The sequence below is a fragment of the Anoplophora glabripennis genome, unplaced genomic scaffold, assembly GCF_000390285.2.
Source record: "Anoplophora glabripennis isolate ALB-LARVAE unplaced genomic scaffold, Agla_2.0 scaffold363, whole genome shotgun sequence".
Taxonomy (NCBI): domain Eukaryota; kingdom Metazoa; phylum Arthropoda; class Insecta; order Coleoptera; family Cerambycidae; genus Anoplophora; species Anoplophora glabripennis.
In genome coordinates, this window is record NW_019416470.1 from 258,821 (window position 1) to 281,496 (window position 22,676).

General features: G+C 31.6%; 1 protein-coding gene across 4 annotated transcripts in view; it reads right to left on the reverse strand.

Moving 5' to 3' along the window:
- The window catches only part of LOC108912056 (FERM, ARHGEF and pleckstrin domain-containing protein 1), a 105,972-nt gene that overhangs the window by 32,198 nt on the left and 51,098 nt on the right, over positions 1–22,676 (reverse strand). For all 4 annotated transcript variants that reach the window (XM_018717215.2, XM_018717214.2, XM_023454625.1 and 1 more), the window contains exon 3: positions 3,030–3,134. In XM_018717215.2, coding sequence (XP_018572731.1) covers positions 3,030–3,134 — 105 coding nt within the window. The remainder of the gene's footprint in view (positions 1–3,029; positions 3,135–22,676) is intronic.

Below are 22,676 nucleotides of genomic sequence, written 5' to 3' on the forward strand. Positions count from 1 at the left end.
AAGAATACTTAATAGTTATTTACACCATAAATGAGGCAAGAATTATTTACCAGTCGAGGACGATTTTGCGCCCGAGCGGAGCGAGGGCTGGCAATAGAGTCCGAGACTGGTAAATTATACTTAACTGCTGCGTGCTGTATAACATTTTATCTGCTCCCACAGTTCTTTATGGTTCATGAAATAAAGAATACCTAGGTTTTATTTTTTGACATTTCTTAATCAATTCAATTTTGTCGTTTCTAAGGTATTTATAAACAAAGCTACATAAAAGTTGCAATTTTGCTAGTTTTGAATTATTACTAAACGAGTGATTTTCAAATTTTTATTTCCGAGAAGTCGAAAGTCCGCTACGGGCGAGCATATAGTAATTTCAAAGAATGGTGCCAGAACAAAAATACCGGTGTTACTGAAATGTTACTGCTAGCATATTTTAAGGAGAAGTCAGAACTTTAAAGTCACCGGTAAGTTTGTGGAGTGAATAATCAATGATTAAGTCAACTATTTTTATAGAGAAGAAGAGAACATGGATATATCAAAATATCCCAAGCTGAGAACATTTTTGAAACGTAAAAATGACGGCTATGCACCTAAAAAGTCAAACGTTTTTACCTCGGTTTTTTACAAGAGAACAAGTCAATTTGTTAATGAAGATAGTGACGGTCTTATTGTTATTATTCCAGACTCTAAAAATGGTATGTTACATACGTTTACAATTATTACTTCTTGTCTGGGTTCTGTTTCTCACCTAGAAATTCTCAAGAAATATATAGATTGAAAATTAAAACTGAAATTTCACGCTTTTTGCACAGTTTTTGAAACTAGAACATCCCGAAACATATACAGGGTATTCATTCCAAAGAACATCAACAACGTTACTACAGAAGTTGATGTATTAGCAATCAAGAGACATGGTGGATGGAAATCAGCATAGGTCTAATATAGTAAATCTATGGAAATCAGCCACAATTGCAGAAAGTTATGTTGCTGACAGTTTAAGTAATAAAAATGTCGCATCATGCTGTGGATCAGTCAGATAATATTGAGCCTCGGTGACTGAAATGGAGCGGTCAAATCATTTTGAGAAAAATGTGACAATTAGTAAACGCGAGGGGAATAATTATCCAGATTTTATAAATGTTACTAACTGTACAATTACTATAAAGATTCATTCACAATAATTAATAAAAAGTAAAGTTCATCAAATATTTCTATTTATTTGTTCATAAAATATGCTTTTATAACTCGAAATCGCGTTTTTCCCTAGGGAGGTAAGTTACCTCCCGTTGTCGATAACAATTTCCACTTCTACGGTAAAATCCACTTACCTCCTTAAAAACAATATATTAATAGTCTATTTACTATAGTGGGAGCAGATAATAGTTATTTATGCAACAAGTGCAAAAAGTAAGTGTTTATTGCACGCGACGTGAATTTGTCCAACGAGGCCGTTAGGCCGAGTTTGACAACACGTCGAGTGCAATAAACACTTTTTGCACGAGTTGCATACAATATTTTTTCTACGTTAATGAAAAAAAANAGGGTATTTATTCCAAAGAACATCAACAACGTTACTACAGAAGTTGATGTATTAGCAATCAAGAGACATGGTGGATGGAAATCAGCATAGGTCTAATATAGTAAATCTATGGAAATCAGCCACAATTGCAGAAAGTTATGTTGCTGACAGATTAAGTAATAAAAATGTCGCATCATGCTGTGGATCAGTCAGATAATATTAAGCCTCCGGTGACTGAAATGGAGGGTCAAATTATTTTGAGAAAAATGTGACAATTAGTAAACGCGAGGGGAATAATTATCCAGATTTTATAAATGTTACTAACTGTACAGTTACTATAAAGATTCATTCACAATAATTAATAAAATGTAATGTTCATCAAATATTTCTATTTATTTGTTCATAAAATATGCTTTTATAACTCGAATTCGCGTTTTTTCCCCTACGGAGGTAAATTACCTCCCGTTGTCCATAGCAACTTCCACTTCTACGGTAAAATCCACTTACCTCCTTAAAAACAATGTATTAATAGTCTATTTACTATAGTGGGAGCAGATAAATATATTTATTATGTATTCATATTTCAGATTACATCGTTTTTCAGTTTGCTGTAAGCTGTCAGTTTTTCTTTTCGTTATTTCTTTAAGTGATATAAATCCGTCAGAATAAATTTGATCTGATTTTTATATGAAATTCGTTAAAAACCATTATGTTTCAAATTGTTGTAATAATAATAATTAATAATTAGTATTCATATTTATGTTCCAATTAAAAATATTTATTAGTTATGATGGAAATCTGTTTAAGGTTTATGCTTACGTCACTTTTTTACCTAGACTTTGTTATACAATAATAGTTTATTAATTGTAAAAGGTCAGTAATCATTCCTCTAAACATTATGTCCTTCAAATCACCGACTCGCCGACGCATAACATTTACTTTACAGAATAATGAATATGCGAAATCGCTCGGCAACGGCAAAAGTCACCATACCTTTTATGGAGGCGCTCGATATTGTCAGTCAGTCATTCTTTTGTATACAGATTTTACAGGTTTGTTCTGTTTCTCAACAGTTGCACAAATATTTTACAAGAATTATAATACAAGATATCTCTACGAATGGGACACAACCCAAAAATAAAATTAAATCAATACAGATTCAATTCAAAACTATGTAGTTCTAATGCTACCAGTCTTTGAAAAATATGGCCTAGTAATAATAGGTTTGTTTCTACAACAGTCTCACACCGTTTTTAAACTATCGGATATACTCGACCACTTAAATTGTCACGTAATTTCAGCGAATATATGGTCGAATATCTCTGGTAGTTTCAAATCAGTCTTCAACTGCTGTAGAAACAAACCTATTAATAGACAATGTAATGTGAACCTTAAGCTATTGATTATTGTTACTTGCGTTTTTCGCAGCTCAGAAGTGCTGCAAAGTCGCAAGGCTGAATCGCCAATGTGAAAGAGGGCTAACATACTCGTATATATTCCCAAATGTGCCTACCTTAGTTCCATTCACATCTGAGTATTCTAATCCAAAATAGTCAGCTTCTAACAGATGTAGTTGCTTGCAGACCTGCTCAAATAATACTCTTCCTACTGCTTTGGCCTGAAACAAAAATTGAGAAATAGTAATTCCAAATATTAAAAACATATTTCAAAACAGTTGTATAAATAATTTTTAATAAAACATATTTTTTTTCGTTTCTATGATGAAAACTAGTCTATTATCTGCCTGTCTGTTGGTTTCAGGTTGGGTAAAACCTATTTTTTTTATTTACGGCTTTATAATATAATGTAACAGTAATTATTTAATTCTTAGAACAGGTCAATAAAACATTTCGTGACTTCACTTTGAACATAAAAGGGGAAAATCCGCATTTTAGCACAAGATACGAATCAAACTGTCTTCGTCTCTTGTTTTTTCAACGTCCGATTCTTGTATTAGTTTTTAAAGTTAAAACATTCAATAATGGAGCAAATAAAGCTTCCTTTAACATCTTTAAGGTAAATTTGCGGGTGGCAAAAATATATTTGTGAGAACAGACGTCCGCAAGGAATCCCACAAGACATCTGAGAAATCTGTAAAACAATTTCAAGTTTATTTTCAATACGTTATGCATAATTGGCAACAGGAAAGAGCTGTGTATACGGATGAGTTGTTTCCTCATTCTCAGGTCATAGGTATAACGAAATATATACCACTGTTGCGTAATTCGATGATACAGCTGACTAAGAATTTAAATGAAAATAAGAACAATCGAAATTAATATCTACATAAATTTAAAAGTTATAAACATACTAGATTGTTACAATTAGATAAATTTCGTAGGCATGTAAGATTTAAAATGATTTTTATCTTCTATTGTTATTTTATTTTTAACTCAATATTTAGGACACTAATTTTCAGCAACAAGATAAAGTCAAAACATGCAAAACACATCGCAACATTCAATATATTTTAGTAATAAATTAAGGAATATTACAAACATCATTATATTAATTTTCTGTCTGACAATAAACAAATTTAATATAATACGTAGGTACTAAATAATATATAATAATATAATAATTTAAAGTTCCTTACGAAACTCCGTGTCTCAAAACATCTTTTATTTACTTCTTTCTAATGTTAGATTTTTATTAGGTTTTTAAATCCGTTTTAAGGGGCTTACATCTTAGTGTAGCGGAAGAAAGATCTATGTTTGTTTATGTTTACTTTGCTTTTAATATACTTACTCGTATTTACTATCACCGTTGAATGAAAAATAGGTTCATTCAACGTTATCCTATTTTATCAATATAGGATAGGAACCAGACACAATAAAATACTTTTCGACGTGTACTGAGAAACGTATACGTGTGCCATTATACTTCAATTAAAAAGGTTGCTAAACTTTTGTTTGTTAATAATAAAACGTAAATTTTAATTATTATACATAATGAACCGAAATGGACTATTTCTTGCATCTTTCTTACTTTCTTTCGCATTATATTATAAAAGTAGATGATATAAAAATATCATGTTAAAAATATATTTTTTTGTTAACAACCGTAAGATTTAAAATTAGTTATGTCCATAAATCAAGTTCCTTATCGCTGTAAACAATTTAAAAGCGTGATAAATCATGTCGGTATGAAGCGTAATTTTAGTAGATATTTTAATGACTTCATGAAAATGAATGTAAACTACAAATTTAGGTTAATGTCGGTTAAATTAAACAATTAATATCGCCGAGATGGAGCCGCTTTAATCGTTAGTTTAAATAGGGTTTGATTAAGCTTTCTGTGATATGCACAGGACATGAAGCATTTAAAATTGCACGAGATGCTTTACAGAATGAACATTTTAATTAATGCACAACGAAAGTTTCAGAACTGATTTAAATATTATTAATATTAGTTAATGGTGTTAAGAATTAAGTGATCTACTTGTTCGAGCCATTTAATATTAGTTAAATAGAAAGCATAAATTATTACAAGCTGAGCTTAGACAACCAACATTGCAGGGTTGGTACTGGTAACGAGAATTCCCTGAATCTTATCGTCACCAATTCGTTTACAATGAACAACGACAAAGCGTTACGTCTGCGATCGCTGATTGGTTGGATAGAATCTTGTGAAAACTTACGCCAATCACAGCCGGTGAACGTTGTATTTTAATGTAATTTTGATTAAATTTTTAAAATTTTATCGAAATTTAATTGCCAAAGTAAAGGAAATAAAATTACTGTTTCAAATAATATCACTAGCAACGTGGCTGGTAATAATATACGAAGGCTTTGTAGTTTTACTAACAATACCTTTTAGCTTAGTTATTGTATTTATTGTCATTCAGTCGATAGTGTGTCAGATAATAAAAGCTTTTATTATACGTAAATCAAAAATGAACATATAGCGACTAAACATCGACCAAGAAATTACAGTCTCACATTTCAGCCAAGGCACAACACCCAGGTTGAATAATCTAAGTAAAAACGAACATTTCTTTCGATATTAAAGTCTCTCTACGACTATAGTTCGGCAAGATCAAAGCCATAATCTGTAAGGGATTGTACGAGCGAAATTATAACAAAGAAGCAAAGCAATAAATGTTACGTTATTAAATGTAAATATCTGTAATTTCGAACTTGTGAAAAACCCCTAAGAATTTAAATTGTAGAGATAACTGCCTGCGTGACACGAAAATTGTACACGTTTTAATACACACCTCGACGCTTTAAATATATTCATCACTAACTAGTTAACAACATCGTTATTAGGAACAGAAAAAATCGAGATAAGTATACAACTACAAACTACAAGGCATTTGTAATTCAGCGTCTTAAAATCATTAGACGTACCTAATGTACGACAAATTGGTATCTCGACTTTGAAGTGAAGAAGGATTAGAAAATAAAGTAACATCTGGTTTCCGTTGTGAAATCTATTTTGATGAAGCTCTGTAAAATATCTGTAGTATGTGGAAAATCCTCGAAACTAAACCACATGTATGTTCGCTGTCGTAGGTGGCACTTGCTTTGCGGAAACATAAAATTAGTACTGCATTGTACTGAAATAAATATAAATTTGTTTATCACAATAGGGCACATGATACATGTGTGATGTAAAATTATGCTACTCTCCGGTTTTTAGTAGAAATAATTTTGAAATTTAAATAAGCAGTAACCACAATTATTTTAAAATTTCGTTTGTTTTTCAATATTCCCAATGAATAAACTTTGCATTTAAAGAAAAACAAACATTTTAGTTTCGCTAAGAATAAAAATGTAAGTTTGATAATCATCGAACCAATTTTTCAATCAAATTAATGTATTTTACGTTACGCTTACAGAAATTATTCCAAATCGTTTATATTTCCAAGAATAGATGAAATTTTACAAATGCACCCTGATACAGGGTGTAAACTTGAGCTAGTCATGCATCTTTTTTGATTTATACATAAATGTACATGTTTCTTCATAAATGATAGGTCCAATCGTATTTAAAAAACCTTCTCATCAGCCAATAAACTGAAAATTAAAATACATACATATAATTGTAGTAAATGAAGCGGTGAGTGTTTCGCTGAATTAACATTGGTCGTTTGTTTTTTACCTTTCAACTTGCAAATATCAATCATGTAAACAATGATCAAGTACGTGTAGCTGCGAAACTATTGGTCGAAACTGGTCGAATAGCGATCCCCTACAAAGAACGCTTTCATAATAGGTTTTATTTTATTTCGTACGTATTATTTGCGGTTTAATTTTGTTGTTGTTTTATACAGATTTGGATTAATCTGGATGGATGCTTAGCACCGATTCGACTGATGATGTTACTGAGTAACAAATTTTATACATTTTTAATAGTATTTACTTCATTGGTAACACTGAACTACTACATTACACACCTACCAATATCAGTTAATATTTTTGAATCGTGCAAAAAGTATGCATTTTTTAAATCACTTTTTTAATTTGGCAGTTCTTCCGAAATTGATATAAGAAAAATATGGTGACTTTAAAATAGCACGTCATAAAGTCGTATAAAAGCAATTCCACTCGGTTACTTTCATACAGTTAGTTTAAAAAGATAGCAACTGGCAACACTGATACAACCTCTGTCCGGTGTTGTCCAGTGGTAGCGATCCAAGAGTTTTAGTGCATTTTTAAAAGCGAATTATAACTACTTTTTATTTGATTTAAAACATAATTCTTTAAAATTAGTTTCCTGAAGAATACGTTACATTACCCCTAAAATTACCCCCAATTGAATTTACACCAGCATGTAAATATGAACTTTTCAAAAATTACGTAAATGTTTGAAATATGAATACCTCCAAGGATTTTTAAGATGCTGCAACACCTGTGTATGTATGTTCTTCCGGAACAAAATTTATATAAAAATGTAGGTACCTCTATATTTTGAAGTATAGATTTTCCGATCTCAATTGAAGACCAAGGAGCTAGGCAGTATGTACCAGATTCGGTCGCTACACGGCAACTCAGCATTGAAATATTTGAAAAACTTGTTCCCATATTTATTTAGCCATACCCACATACAGATCTGGTCGAACTAAACGTACAGGTGGTAGAAATGTATACAAACAAATGAAGAATGCGCGCGCGAGCAAACGCCTCACAAACACAGCCGCACTGGGCAACTGGGTCATAAATTTCAGTTGTTGACAAATTGCCTAGCAGTCCGAACAAACTTACTTCAACATTTCCTGGCAAGGTTCTTACCTTCCCGTTGGTTCTTAACGAGCAGTAATATATTTTAATGAAAATGTAAATGTTTTTTGATGTCATAACCAAAATTTACCATCAATATAATAAAATTGTTTGAGGGCATAAATAATTAAAATATGTTGTTGGCCAAATGAACACATAATAGAAATTTTCTACACATTATATACAAATTAATATTATTTTTTACCTTTAGCAGAAAACCTTTTTAGGGACGCTTATGAAACTCATTAAATTTTATTGCTAGACGTTTTTATACAAGTTCAACTGACTTCGGAAAGACTATACCACCTGACCTGAAAATTCCGGAAGGCAATTTAGAACCACTCAGTATATGATTTGAATAATAATAATAGCAAAAAATTGAGTTACTAATTTTTGCCGGCTGTATTAAATCTATAATAAAAAAGGTGTTCAAATATGGAAATGATTTACTATATTTAATATAGACAGTACAATAAGTTGGTGGAAAAATCTGCCAATGTGAAATATGAATATAAATTGTTCCTTGTCGAATTTGAATAGAAGCAAGAAAAAATAGTGGCATTGAACCTTTTGGTTACACAAGTGTGTAAAGAATTATTAACATCAATCATGTAACAATCTATAAATGGTAAATCACCACTTCCTTACAGAATTGCAGAAAAAATACAAATGAATCATTTATCTCATCAGTATTCAAATTAGCAGTTAACCATATAAGAAGTAAACCATATCATTTCTGTTAGTTCGCGTAAGTTTTTCCAAATAAGGCAAGTGATGTTTAATGAAAAAAAGAACACTGTTCTCCAGGAAACAGCCATGTTCAATTAAATTAATAGATTGGATTAATATAAAAAACATTAAACGCCGGTGTTGTTACTACTTGGCGGTAATTCATTTTAATCTAAGATCTAAGACATGTAAATTGCGTATGTGATAAAAAGTAGTGATTTATGATAGAGTAGGTACTTATTCCAATGTATTTTTGTTTACTGAAACATTCCAATGTTATTATAGGTTTTTTCCTAACAAACACAATACATGCGAAGTATACGAGTATATGTTTGAAGGTAAATCTAATCATTTTTACTTCACAGATTATTATAATAATTATAAAATCATTCCATTATTTCAAAAAAACTTGGTCTCTCAAAATAATTACGTGTCTCAAATTAGGTGTGTAATAATTATTGTATATTGAGTGCGATTACTTTTGCCCTCTCAATAGTTTTTACTGTTCCTATCTGCCATTGTTTGTACGAGCGAAACACAACACACCTCGCCTTACCTTGAAAACGCTGTCAGCGACAATAATGTTTTTGTTTTTCAATTTGTCGATTATCTGAAACTAGAACTCGAAAAGATAAAATAAGCGGCATAACCAAGTTGAGCGTCGAGGAAAATTGATGTTATGCTTATATTATTCTACATTCCATAGAAGAGAATGTACACACTTACTACAAGGGTCTAAAATACATTATTTCTTTAGGTAACAATTGACATGAAATAATTTTTTCCACGTTCTTCGTGTCAATATTTGAATTTATTCACGAATCGTCTTTGATAATTGCTATGATGTTATAACCATAACACCAACGCTTTGAACTTTTATGAGCACGTTTTATCACACTTAAATGGAGATAGATCCCATAAATTTAAATAAATGTTTGCATCTTGTATGTAAATAGAAATTACATCTGTGTATAAGGAAATATGCGTCTTATATGAACAGAAATTCAAGGAAAAACCGACGGAAAGACCATCGTGTGTTTCGGGATTAATTTACCAAAATTAATATTTGGATTCGGGTGGGCAAAATAAGACAAAAAAAAACCTATGAAGAAATGTCCGAAAACATTTAATTTTACAGATATTTGGAAAACAAAATTCTAGAATATCTCTCAATACACCACAAATTCGACACCACTGGATATTTTGGATCTTACAATTAAAACAATGCTTTTGAGTTCAGTGGCGTTTCTAAAAAAAATACATTATTCATTATTATACGGACTATTTTCCAGTTATTGTTTTTTCTTTACATTACCGTTATCAAAGACTTAATAACGAATTTAAAATAATTGGGGATCCTGGTGCAAAAGAGATATGTAGATAACAAAATGAAAAATTTTCAGACATTTTAATTTTCATCAGACGAAAGAAGGCAAGAAGTTAGTCAAATCGTTTTTCCATTTACAAAATGTATACATATTTATTTTCTAATTAATTCGCGAGAAACAAATGACAGGAATAAAATATGCACTGGTGTCGAATTTCTGTGGTTCTCAATGATAATGATTTCCTTTATTTCCACTACTAGATGACGTATTTATACATAAATTAAGTGGATTTCAATATCTGATGTCAGACTGACAGCACCAAATTAGTAACGAATAAAAGGACTAGCCTAAGTGTTTCAAACTCGCAAGGAACGAGGATACTGTAAAGTATGGCTGAGAGATTATCCATAAATTATTTCATACAATGATGGCAACATCTTTCTCACATCAAGAAGTTCAAGAAAAAGAGTACAACAATGAACAGTGCCTGCTAGAAACACTTGAAAGATGTTTGACTAAAGACATTCTCTGACATGAAAATATATGCCTTCGTGGTGTTATGAAACTCATACTCCAGAGGCTATAGAACACATCCTTGAAGGACACTTTTGAAAGACAACAGTTCAAAAAATATTTACTTTATTCTCATGTTAAATCCGACTTTGAAATGAAAGTAAAATGCATCAATACAAACTTTGACCTCCATTTGAATCCTACATTTTCTAAAATACCGTATATCTACATGTAACACAAAAGTAAACTACATAATTAGAAACTGTTTGTTGACTCTACCATGCATACAATTTAAATGTTAATTAAGGACATCTAGTAATATCTTCAGCATTACAGAGTAAATAGATATTCTGTTTATTAATTTTTGCCATGTTTGAACACTCGCTATATTTCTGTCGAATCCTATTTGTTTTGTAAACACCTCCGCATTAATAACAGACCCTTAAATGGGTATTAAATTACAACAATACATTTAGAGCTGCAAGTAAAATGTGTTTCTCAAAATCATGATTCTCTTAATAAGACTTTGAGCTAAAGGGTTTAATGAATAATAAATTATATTGATACGAAAAAAATTTTCTAAAAATAATTTTTAAATAATTTTAAATATAAATGCTTTTTGTTGAAAATGGTTAGCTTTAGAGATAGTAGCAAGGTGTATTAAGCAGAAAAGTTGGGGGGAAAAATCTTTCCAGCCCAAAGTGAAATACACCGTGGCACAAAAAAGTTTTGGCATTTTAAATGCGTCTTAATGGTCGATTGTGGATACAACGTCGAAAAATTTGAATTTCTCATCCCAAAAACCTCCCAGATACGAAATTTCACGAAATTAGCTCGTGAAGTCGTAAGATATTAAAGAAAATGTTATTTATGCTCCATTATTATGAATTTTTGGACTAAGGCAAGTTTAATAAAATCGACTTTTCATTCGTACTATATTTGCTGGAGCCTTGTACCTTTTAGGGACACCCTGTATATCAACATTTACTTAAATAAATAGCGATCAAACATAAGACTGTCAGTGGATATACAGGGTGTTTGTAAATAAGTGCGAAATATTCTAGGGGGTAGTTGACGGTTATTTTGTGAAAAAAAGTTCATATAAACGTTGGTCGAAATATGCTTAGTTTCCGAGATACAGAGTGTTTCAATTTAAAGCTTTAATTTATTTTCGATATTCGAAATTTGAAAGTCGCTTTGAAGGGATAAATATGCATTTTTTGGGGTGATACGAACATTTTTACTTGCACCAGTTGCGTTCGTGCGAGAATGCCACAACTTTTTAATAAAAAAAAAATGGTACGCCACTGACTTTTTCCCGTTTTGATATTTCTTTAATAAGAAATACCTAGGTAGAATAACTAAACACCACTACATAACAACAATAATCTACTTTACGTTTACCTAATAAACTATTGTGACGATGTTATTTTTTTGTTGCATCAACACTAGATAAGTCCCATATATCTAGAAATGGACATGCAGGGTTATTGTACTCTATTGCTTAGCTGCAACGGAAACTATTCCGTTACATGTATTTATCTGCACTATTCCAGTTGGACTGGGAAATTTTATGTGGAAATTACGAGGTAACTGACACCCAAGGCAGTCTTCTCGCGATGAAAAGCAGAAAATCTAAAGAGTGGAAGTCGTATAGCGCCAACATTCATTTGCGGGATTTACTGTAAAGTACGTTCGTGCGAGTTCTATTCAAGTTTGTGTATCTGTAATATAAGGGTTGCTTTAGAAATATACTCTCTAATTATTTTTTGTAATTTAATATGAATATTTTTAACAATTTATAATAACTAACAAGACGTTGTGCAAAACCGTACTTATTTTATCAACTTCGACGTCACCTGTTACATGAGTGTTGTATAATAATGAAAAAGTAATATTAACGGTCGGTAGAAGGAAGCGCAAAAAAAGAAAACGCCTAGGTGGGGCAATTCTGGAAGGAAGCCTAAAGAATTAAAGATAGGCAGTTGAAGTGAGAACAGTGTGCAGATAGGTAGTAAGACGATCGGCGGGTAGTGTGACAAAATAGTGGAAAATTAAGTGTTTAACCGGTATTAGTTAGCAGGTAATATTCTTTAAGTACTTTGTTGTTAATTGTTCTATGTAATCTTATGATTGTGATGGTTATAGATGTTTCATGATAATAATTCTTTGTATGTTTAGCTTCCATTGCTTGTTCAAGAGCATAATATATTTTTCTAAGGTAAAATTGTTATAATTATTATTAACGATTGCTCATTGTCTATTACATGCTAAAATATATATATTGTGTGGGCGCCCAGACATTACAATAATGACTCCTTTGTTTCACATCTAACTTGTTTTTGTCATAATTATGTTGTTCGTAAAATATAGATGTTTCATGATAATAATTCTGTATATGTCTAGCCTTCATTGTCTTACGCTCAGGGGCGTATATTTTTCTAATATAAAATTGTTACAATTATTATTATAGATTGCTCATTATTTATTACATGTTAAAATATGTATATTGTCGTGACTGCCCAGATATTGCAATAACGACTTCTTTATTTCACATTTAACTTGTTTTACCATGACACGTTTTTTTTTTATTTCTTGTGCTAACTTTATGTCATACGTCTATACGAGCCTTGTTGAATTTACTAACATTTTCGCCCGTGCGGAACGAATCTGGATTAAACTCGATTGCCTCCCGTATGGAACTCCAGTACCTTCCGGCCCAGCCGGCTAACTAACACCAAACCTCTTCAGTTTTACTTGGAAGTGTGTCTGACTAATATGAGGTAACAGATGACATTTAGTGACACATTAAATGAGGCAGGTCTTATTTGTCATTAGCAAAGGATCTTAATTCAGGCCTTTGGTTAGTGGTTGTTTTGTATTTATATTTGGGTGGTAAGAGCAAAGATCGTCGGTTTCTCTGCCATGCTCTTTCCCCACAGGAGCTCTAGGTGAGCCTGGCACTCTCATTCTATGTTAAATGGTTGTTAATGTTTTTGTTGTTCTTTCTAATTGTCACATGTTTAATTTGAAGACTGTATGTAAATAATAAAGTTAGGTGTATTTACTTTGTCTTTGTTTTATAAAATTAAACCATACATCCCCTCAAAAAAAGTTAGTAGCCAGCGCCTTCCGGTCAATAAAAAAAAATAGATACACACAACGTAGGTATTCCTTATGACGATCACATATTTTTTCCACAACTACGTTTATTTTTTCGATCCCAGGGTTGTTATACTACAACGTTAACAAAGAAACACTTTTTTATTTTACATTTTACGGAAAAAAGCACACTTGATAAAATGTCTTGCTTGTTTTTAAAATGAGGTTGTAATTGAGAAAGTTAAAATTTCATGTACGAGGTGTCTAGAATATTTAAAAATACGAAATAATCTTCAGAGTAAACTACTTTTATTTTTACTCTCAGAAAATTGACACTCGAAATTAAAATTTACGAAATAATTCCCATTTGCGAGTTTTAGTTAAAGTTTTGTATTTTTATATTATATTGTAAACGTAAAATTTTGTGCTCTTTCCGAATCCGGTATCAAAAATAGAGGTACCTATTAAAAAAAATTTATTTGACCTTCAAAAGACCTCGAAGGTCAATGCCAAGGTCAAATTGAAGGTCACCATCCGATGTCCCCTCCGAATCCAACGTAAGGGTTATTTTCGGATTGGAGGCTTCCTTGACGAGACATTCATGTGCGTATTTTAAAATGGGACACCCGGTATATTTAAAAAAATCAAGTCATATTATATGATGATATCCAACATTTTATTTCATTATTATGGCTTCATACAAGCCAGACACTAATAATAATTAATAGGTAAAGTCTTTCCGAAGTCAGTTGAACACGTATAAAAACGCCTAACAATAAAATTTAATGAGTTTCATAGGCGTCCCTAAAAAGTTTTCGGCTAAAGGTAAAAAATTATAATAATTTGGATATAATGTGTAGAAAATTTCTATTTTATATGTTCATTTGACCAACAACACTTTTTAATTATTTATGCCATAAAACAATTTTACTATATTGATGGTAAATTTCATTTTGTTCCGTTTCAAAAGGTCTTCAAAATACCATGTTGCAATAATATTAGCAAACAAAATATGCCTCTTATTTCTCCCGTTCGCAATTGTTATATGAATGATTAATAGAAGATGCATATAATAAATTAAAATTACCCAAATCACACCAAATTTCGCATTACCCCACTGCACTGCTAGGCAATTTGTCAGCCACTTATCAACAACTGAGATTTATTGCCCAGTCGCTCAGTGCAACTGAGCAAGCTTCTTCAACTGGTCGTATAAATTTCTACCACCTGCACGTTTAGTTCGACCACACCTGTATGTGGATATGGCTAAATAAAGTTTCTCAAATATTTCAATGTTCTTGAATTGAGATCGGAAAGACTATGTCTTAATTAATGCTTTCTGAATTACAAATAATAATATTCTCTGAAAATAATTTTAGACTTTCTGAAGCATAATTGAATAAGTTCTCTGAACTGACCAATTCTGTAATTTTTCTAAGGAAATACGATTATATCTGAAAAATGTGTAGATGTCTTACAATTAAATGAAAAATAATCTCGTACTTATGCCTCAAATTTGACAAAACCTGTACAATTATAAAATTCTTGTTATTTACGACTGATATTTTGACTACTAGATACCTATTAAAAACAAAACTTTAAATTCATAAGCTACTTAGATCACTTCCTTAATTAGAATAATTACAATAACAAAACGATATCAGTTATTATATGTAAATAAGTTATATTCTATAACAGTATCAGCTATCACATACGAAATCAGAAATGACATCATACTGCGTTCATGTTTTATTCATACTGCACTTTTTTTCTCTCCATAAAAGCAAAATACTTAAAACTTCGCGCTTGGTGTGATTCACTCTCGTTTAAAACTAATTAACACACACAACCATGAAATACAATTATTGTGGATGTTATTAAATATATTATTATAAAGTCAACAATTTTTATTACGAGAGTAAAATTACATTATAAAGTAATAACATACACGTCACAAATTTGTTATAAAAAGAACCAGTTACTGATACTTTTCATTCATGTAAATTGCGAAAGGAATGTTATTGTTCTATTTTTTCAGCGAACCGCATAAATATCACGATCTTAATTACTACGGAAATAAAAAAACAACTCAGTAATCAACGTTCTACACGACCATGAGGTTCTGCACTGTAATTATTAATTTCAAAAGGGTTGGTGTTAGTAAACTTCTCAAGGTTGGATATAATTAAATATCTTGTATAAGCAACGCGAAACTGTTGAAAAAGGCTTAAACAATGTAATTTTTTACGGCAAGTTTACGTATCCACAAGTTTCAAACCCATGTAACCGGGAGCCGGTGGAAACTTAACTGGATATGAGTAAGTCAGCTGTGTATGTCGTCTGGCGTATATTTTATCTTTGGTTTATTGTACATACCTATTTCATGCACTTGACACAATATAAAGAACAATCGGTATTTTTCAACTGTATAGTAAACCCCATTCAAAGGAATTATTAAATAAATGATATTTTATTATCAGTTATCACAATCTTTTGAAGACGCGTTGTGAAATAAATGCGAAATTTATTTGTTTTGATTAAAGATAATGGTGTGTAACTACTGTACATACATGTCACTTAAATAAAACGTAAAAAAACTAGCATTAGTAATATTAATATCCTTTCTGTGCAATTTTTTCTATAAAAACGGCTTTGTCAAATACAGGACGTTAATAATAGGTCTGTTCCAACAAGAGTCAGGGATTGGTTCCAAACCGTCAGAAATGTGCATCCAACTAATTCTTGCGATATATTTACTGAGACACATTTATAATTTAGCTGGCCAAACATTTCGAAAGGTTGGGAACCAATCCCTGACTCTTGTTGGAACAGACCTAATAAGTTTTGCCAAACTTTAATAACGTATTCTACCGATGAAAATAATCAACTTTTGCCCTATAAAAATAATAAGACGCTTCCTTACAGGGTGTTAAAAGTTTCAAATATTTATATGATTTTTCTTGTAACTTCACTGGCAAAAAAATTTTTAGTGATAAAATTTGGGGGATGGCATTTAGTAGGGACTATTTGTTCATGGATAACTTATTCCAAAATACACTCCAGTGGCGTAGTTATTACAGTAGGGGACTTTTTTGAAAAAAAAAAACGTACGCCAGTGGTTTTTAAAATAATTTAAATCTCTTAAAAATATTAGGTATTGTTTTTATTTTACACATTTCGCAATCAATATAAAATGGTAAATAGCAAGCAAGGAGTGTATTTTGGAATAAGTTATATGGACCCTACTAAAGAAATGTCATCCCCCAAATTTTATCACGCAATCTTTTATGCCAGTGAAGTTACAAAAATAATATAAATATTTGAAACTTTTAACACCCTGTATCTCCGTAGGGAAGCGTCCTATCAAATATAGGCCAAAACTTGATTGAAAAGACCATTAAAGTTTGGCAAAACTTATATTAACACCCTGCATAATTTTAATAGCCACATTACTTAATTAGTTATTTTAATTAAAAAATTGCGCAAGAATAGATACATTTGTAAGTGTGAAATAATTTTAAATAACTTGTTACAGTATACACATTATATCCGATTGACACCAAATCCAATACCATCATTTATTATAGTTAATATATCAATCCAACTATTATCAATAAGATCTTATTACATTTTGACACTAATGATAGGATATTCATTAAGTATGAATAATGATTCTGTCAATTTATGAGAACATCAAATAAATGGCTTGAAGAAAATAGGAAATAAGACCATATTAATGGCCTTTACATATTCGTCATATTCACATATTAATCATAAGGTCTGTTCCAACAAGAGTCAGGGATTGGTTCCGAACCGTTTGAAATGATTGGCCAGCTAAGTTCTACATGTGTCTTCAGTGAATATATCGCAAGAATTAGTTGGATGCACATTTCTGACGGTTTGGAACCAATCCCTGACTCTTGTTGGAACAGACCTATATACACATACATAGGGGCATGTTCAATTGGGAAAAATATGTATTCGTTTGGGTGATCGATTTAAATTTTTGGTGGAGTCGCCAGTTATAGGGATACGCGAAATTACATACAGGACGTTTCTGGGTGAAAGGAAATTAGAAAACGCACGAAAAACTAAACAATTTTTCATAAGAATTATACAATTCAGCTTAATATCTTAAAAAGTATTTAAGAAATTGAAGAAGAAACATTTTCAGTTTCCATATTTTAACATACGGGATGTGTTAACAAAAGTTTCCACCTTCATTTCTTTTCAGACATATTGTTTTACGAACAACTGATTTATTTATTTCAGTTAATTGTTAGACCAATAATTAAGAAGAACATGTGCCATCAGTACTTTTCATCAAAAATTAGATTACAATTTGTTAAAAATAAAATATTATAATTATTTTTCTTTCTTTCGAGCATTGTGACGCATAGTCCTTTACAGCCAAACTTTATACAAGCGTCATACCAGGTTTGTAATATCAATGACAGTAAAGAAATACCGGTGGTTTTAGTTACATCACCATTACGGAAACCCTGCATTACACACGCACTACTCACATTTCTCTTGAAGTTTTATGCTTGTCTTTAAGAATTTCAATCGTGTGTACTTCCGCTTCAACCCAACGTACCTGTAATAGACCTAAAAAATGTGCTATGTAAAGCCATCGTGCATGCCAAGTACGTATGTAACAGAAAATCAAAAGGATTATTGTTACAGGAAGTCGCTATCCTTGCCCATATTTTTATAACACAACAAAAAAATGTAGAGGCCTAAAAGTTACACGCATGTACGGGGTGGACCAATTTCAACAATTTTAGGGGATTCCTCATACTTCGTTCGATTTTTAGAGAAAAGCTGAATAGCGAAAACCGCATCTCGAAGTCTTAATTCATGTATTCGGGGCATTTCCTATTTTTTTTTTATTTTCTATGATGCTCTGTAACTGTTTTGTGTGTCATCATATTTGATTTTCGTAGAGAGCTTTTTATACGTTTTATTTATTTATATTTTATTTTATATGTATATCATTTGGTACACAGTGGCGTACCAGATATTTTTCTATAACCTGTAGTTTTCCAGTAACATAAACATATTTTTTAAACATACCTACCACCCTATATACTAAATACTTAAAAATTGGACAATTTTAATATCAATTTAAAAAATGTTCTTACAATTAGATTTTTTTTAGTACTAGTTATATTTTTAACTATTGAAATTTACTTAAAAATATTCTTTCAAATGATGTATACTGTCTCGTACATGATATTTATTACAGGGTGATTCAGTCAGTTATTTTAATCACGTATTCGGAAGGTCTAATAAAGATAGAAATTCGAAAAAAAAATTACTCGACCTTTTAAAAAGTAAGCAAATTACACCCCTTCTGTACTCTCGTTAAATCGGCGCCCAACTTTGCATCACATTTTCTGACTGATAACGCGCCGGCGCACCACATAGCGTTCGAAGGTTGAAGCGAAACAGTTGATTCCAGTCGACTTAAATTTTGTAAAATCAAACTGCACAGGCTCCTAACTTTATTAACAAAGTGCTGTGGACGGATGATTGTTGTTTTAGCCGTAATCATCATAGGTAGGTACCATACTACTCTTTGAAAAGCAATAAGTCACACAATAAGTACATATACGTACTACAAACTGAATAATTAATGGAACATATGTAATACTAAAAACTCATATTTAATTATAAAACATAGTGAAAATGTACAACATTCGAAAACAATTATTATCCTTATACATTTGTTTTTATTAATAAATAAATAATAATTGTTAATATTTAAAATGTAAGAAATACCTGTATGTATCTAAGTAAAAAGATCTGTTTTTGTCGTTCACTATTAAAAACACAGTAAAAGCTAGATTAGTGACCGAATACAGTAGATCAAGATTCATTCTCGACAAACCTTCGTAAATATGTATTTTAATTTTTTTTTTTAATCGCGTATTCAATATTCATCTACTCATTTTCCCCTATCTTCTCTTAAAATTAATGACATTATGACTGAATATACTATGTATATATTTTTTAAGACACCGCACCGTGGTGTTTTGGTCCGACTTTAATAAACAAAAGATTGGCGCTAATAGGTAACTAGAAAAATTTTAAAATGACAGTTCCTCTCATTTTTTTTAACATCCTGACAACCATTGTCAATGATTTTATTTTTTATAAAGTAAAATAGTATATGTTTTTAATACGATGTATACAACTTAATTTTCGTAAACAAGTTTCAGAAAAAATATGCAAAATATTAATTTCGACTCTCCAAGAAAATTTTCAAATGGGACATTAAAACTATCAAATCATTATAGAGATAAATATTATGTTATCTGATAGCCCTGACATACCAACAATTTGTTTATGCTTTTACATAAAATTTTTCGTTGGGAAATCGACAAAAAAAATATACTTATCCAATTCATCCGATTTTTTTGTAGATTTCATATTAAATTTCATGTAGAAGCTTAAAAGCAGCTAAAAGCTAAAAAACACATTGTTGACTTGTTACTTGCTGTTACGTAACATGATAATACTGTATTCGGTACTTTATATAGCATTTACCTTTACAACTTCATTGTTTTCATGGCACATTTGACAATTTTGTTGGCCCTTCCATTTCTCTCCAAAATCCAGCCGGTGACATGTAAAATGCTTTCATTTCTACCTTTTCAGGATATAGGAGAGCTGTATTCAAATTAAAGTTAAGTCATCTAAAGCAGTTGGAGTACAATACTTGTTGATAGAATTCCAAGAAAATAAGCCAATAAAGTTCTGCTATCGGACTACTGTAACAATTTACCGCAGCAGGGGCGTGCCTTGAAATTATCCGCCAATGTCTTTCCACCGAATGCGATTAATTCTAAGAAAGTAGCGCGGAGGTCTTCTTGGAATTCCTTCTCAACAAATATCGTACGGACTGTACAATATTTATGTTGAACTTAGGACATAGATGGCAATGGTAAATGAATGAATAAAAATTCTTCTGGATTAAGACGGCCCTATAGCAAATAGGCAACCAGCAATATATTTTTATAGATTTTATTACATAGTTTTTCTAAATATGAATTAATGCACAAATAACAGACTTTCCTCCATTGTAACGGAGATTTTCTATAAAATGGAGTTAGCTTGAAACTCAAATTAGGTACTTTTTGTTGTAAAGAAATTTGTAATCTGCCGCTTTTGAACAAGCGGCATCGTAATTTACAATTTTTTTTACATCAATAAGTTATTTGAGCTTCAAAGTTCATTTTACACAAAATCTGCGTTAGAATGGAGGAAAGTATGTTATTTGTGCATTGAAATTATGAAAGAAAGAAAGAAAGAAAGAAACTAATGGAATTGTTCGTCTCTATCTACCTACCGATAATGGAAGTGTCACAATTTAATCAAATTTCTAAGTTCCTTGACGAGAGAGCTATTTCTGACGGAACACTCAAGCTGCATTTCCAGCCAATTCCGGATCGCAACGACAAAACCGCTAATTAATAAATGTAGTTCACATGTGCTTTTTGCTCATTACTGCAGAGTATCGCAAGAACAGCGTAGCATCTGCAGCCGATGTTTGCAATTAGGTTAATTTGAAAAACAAGAACTTGTCTGGAACGAAATTCGTATAATAATAATAATGACGTTTAAAACGAGCGTAATTGTAACAGAAATTTCGTGTAATGAAGGCCGTGAAGGGGGAGCACTTTAATGAACAAGACAACAGACAGTATTACGCGCAAATAGTTTGCATTACATTTTAATGAAAAACCCGCCTTGAATTCCTGTGATGTTTTCCAGAGGAAATTATTTCTCTATGTTTTTACTTGTATGAAAGAAACGAATTCCAAGTTGGGTATTAAAAATAACTGGAGTAATTATTTTATAAAGAATATGTTTTCATTTATTTCATAACTATTAGTGAATTCATGAATTGTCCAAGAAATTGTAAAAATTTTCTTTATGGTACATCGACCAACTTATTGCTGAAAAGACCCCGCACAAAATGAATGGAAATTGGGTCCCGCTAGATTTGGCTCGAATTGTGATATGTCATAGTTCTCGACATTCTGATGAAAAGTTGTCACGGGCCCAAAGTGATCCTATGGATAGTTTCAGAGATATAGAGGGGGGAAGTGTGTGATTTTGACTGTAGAACTGAGTAAGCTTCACGAAGTTTCAAGTTGATTGATTCAAAAAAATGAGGCATGTAGTGAATTATGACCAGTAGGTACAAAGCTTTTGGGATCGCTGAACCAGAATTCTTGAATAGCTTAGCTATCTAAGATCACCTGGAGGTCAGGTAAAGGTCGTTTCAAGGTCAAACTGAAGAAAATACTTGTATTGAATTTTGACCAGTGAGTGTATAGGTTTTTGGGCTCGCAGAATCTGAATCTGGAGATAGCGTAACCCTAAAGGTCACTTTCAAGTCAATTCAAGGCCATTTCAAGATGAAATTAAAGAAAAGGCTTGTACTGAATTTCAACCAGTGCGTATATAAGTTTTTTTTTTTGGCGGGGAACTGAATTTGGGGATAGCTTAGCTCTACAAGGTCACATTTAGGTCAAATCAATATCATTTCAAGGTCAAAGTAAAGAAAAGGCCTTTCACGAATGTTAACCTGTAAGTATGTATGCTTTTAAGGTCGCTGAACCTGAATTCGGGGATAGCTTAGCCCTATAAGGTCACCTGGACATCAAGTCAAGGTCATTTCCTTTGACTTAATTCAAACCCCACAGGTGACCTTATAGGGCTAAGCTATCCCCGAATTCAGGTTCAGCGACCTCAAAAGCATACATACTTACAGGTTAACATTCGTGAAAGGCCTTTTCTTTACTTTGACCTTGAAATGATATTGACTTGACTAAAATGTGACCTTGTAGGGCTAAGCTATCTCCGAATTCATCCCCCCCCCTCCCCCCAAAAAAAACTTATATACACACTGGTTGAAATTCAATACAAGCCTTTTCTTTAGTTTCATCTTGAAATGACTGAAAGGATTTCGCCTTGTCCAATAGCAAAGGTCAAAATGCAAAGGGATGATGTCAGATGAATTTTCAGAGATCAATAATCTGAAGTCAAATGAATTCTAAGCCGACATTTTTTTAAAGAAGATTAATCATAAGGTCGCCTTTAGATAGAACAAAAAATTTAGAAAATTTGACATTGAGGGACAACTTGTTAGACACAATAGCCTCCCCACTGCTGTAGAATCATAACCATAGTTGCTTACAAACGAAGAGTCACTTAAAATATAAACTCAACTTAATTTTCTAAATGGGCATT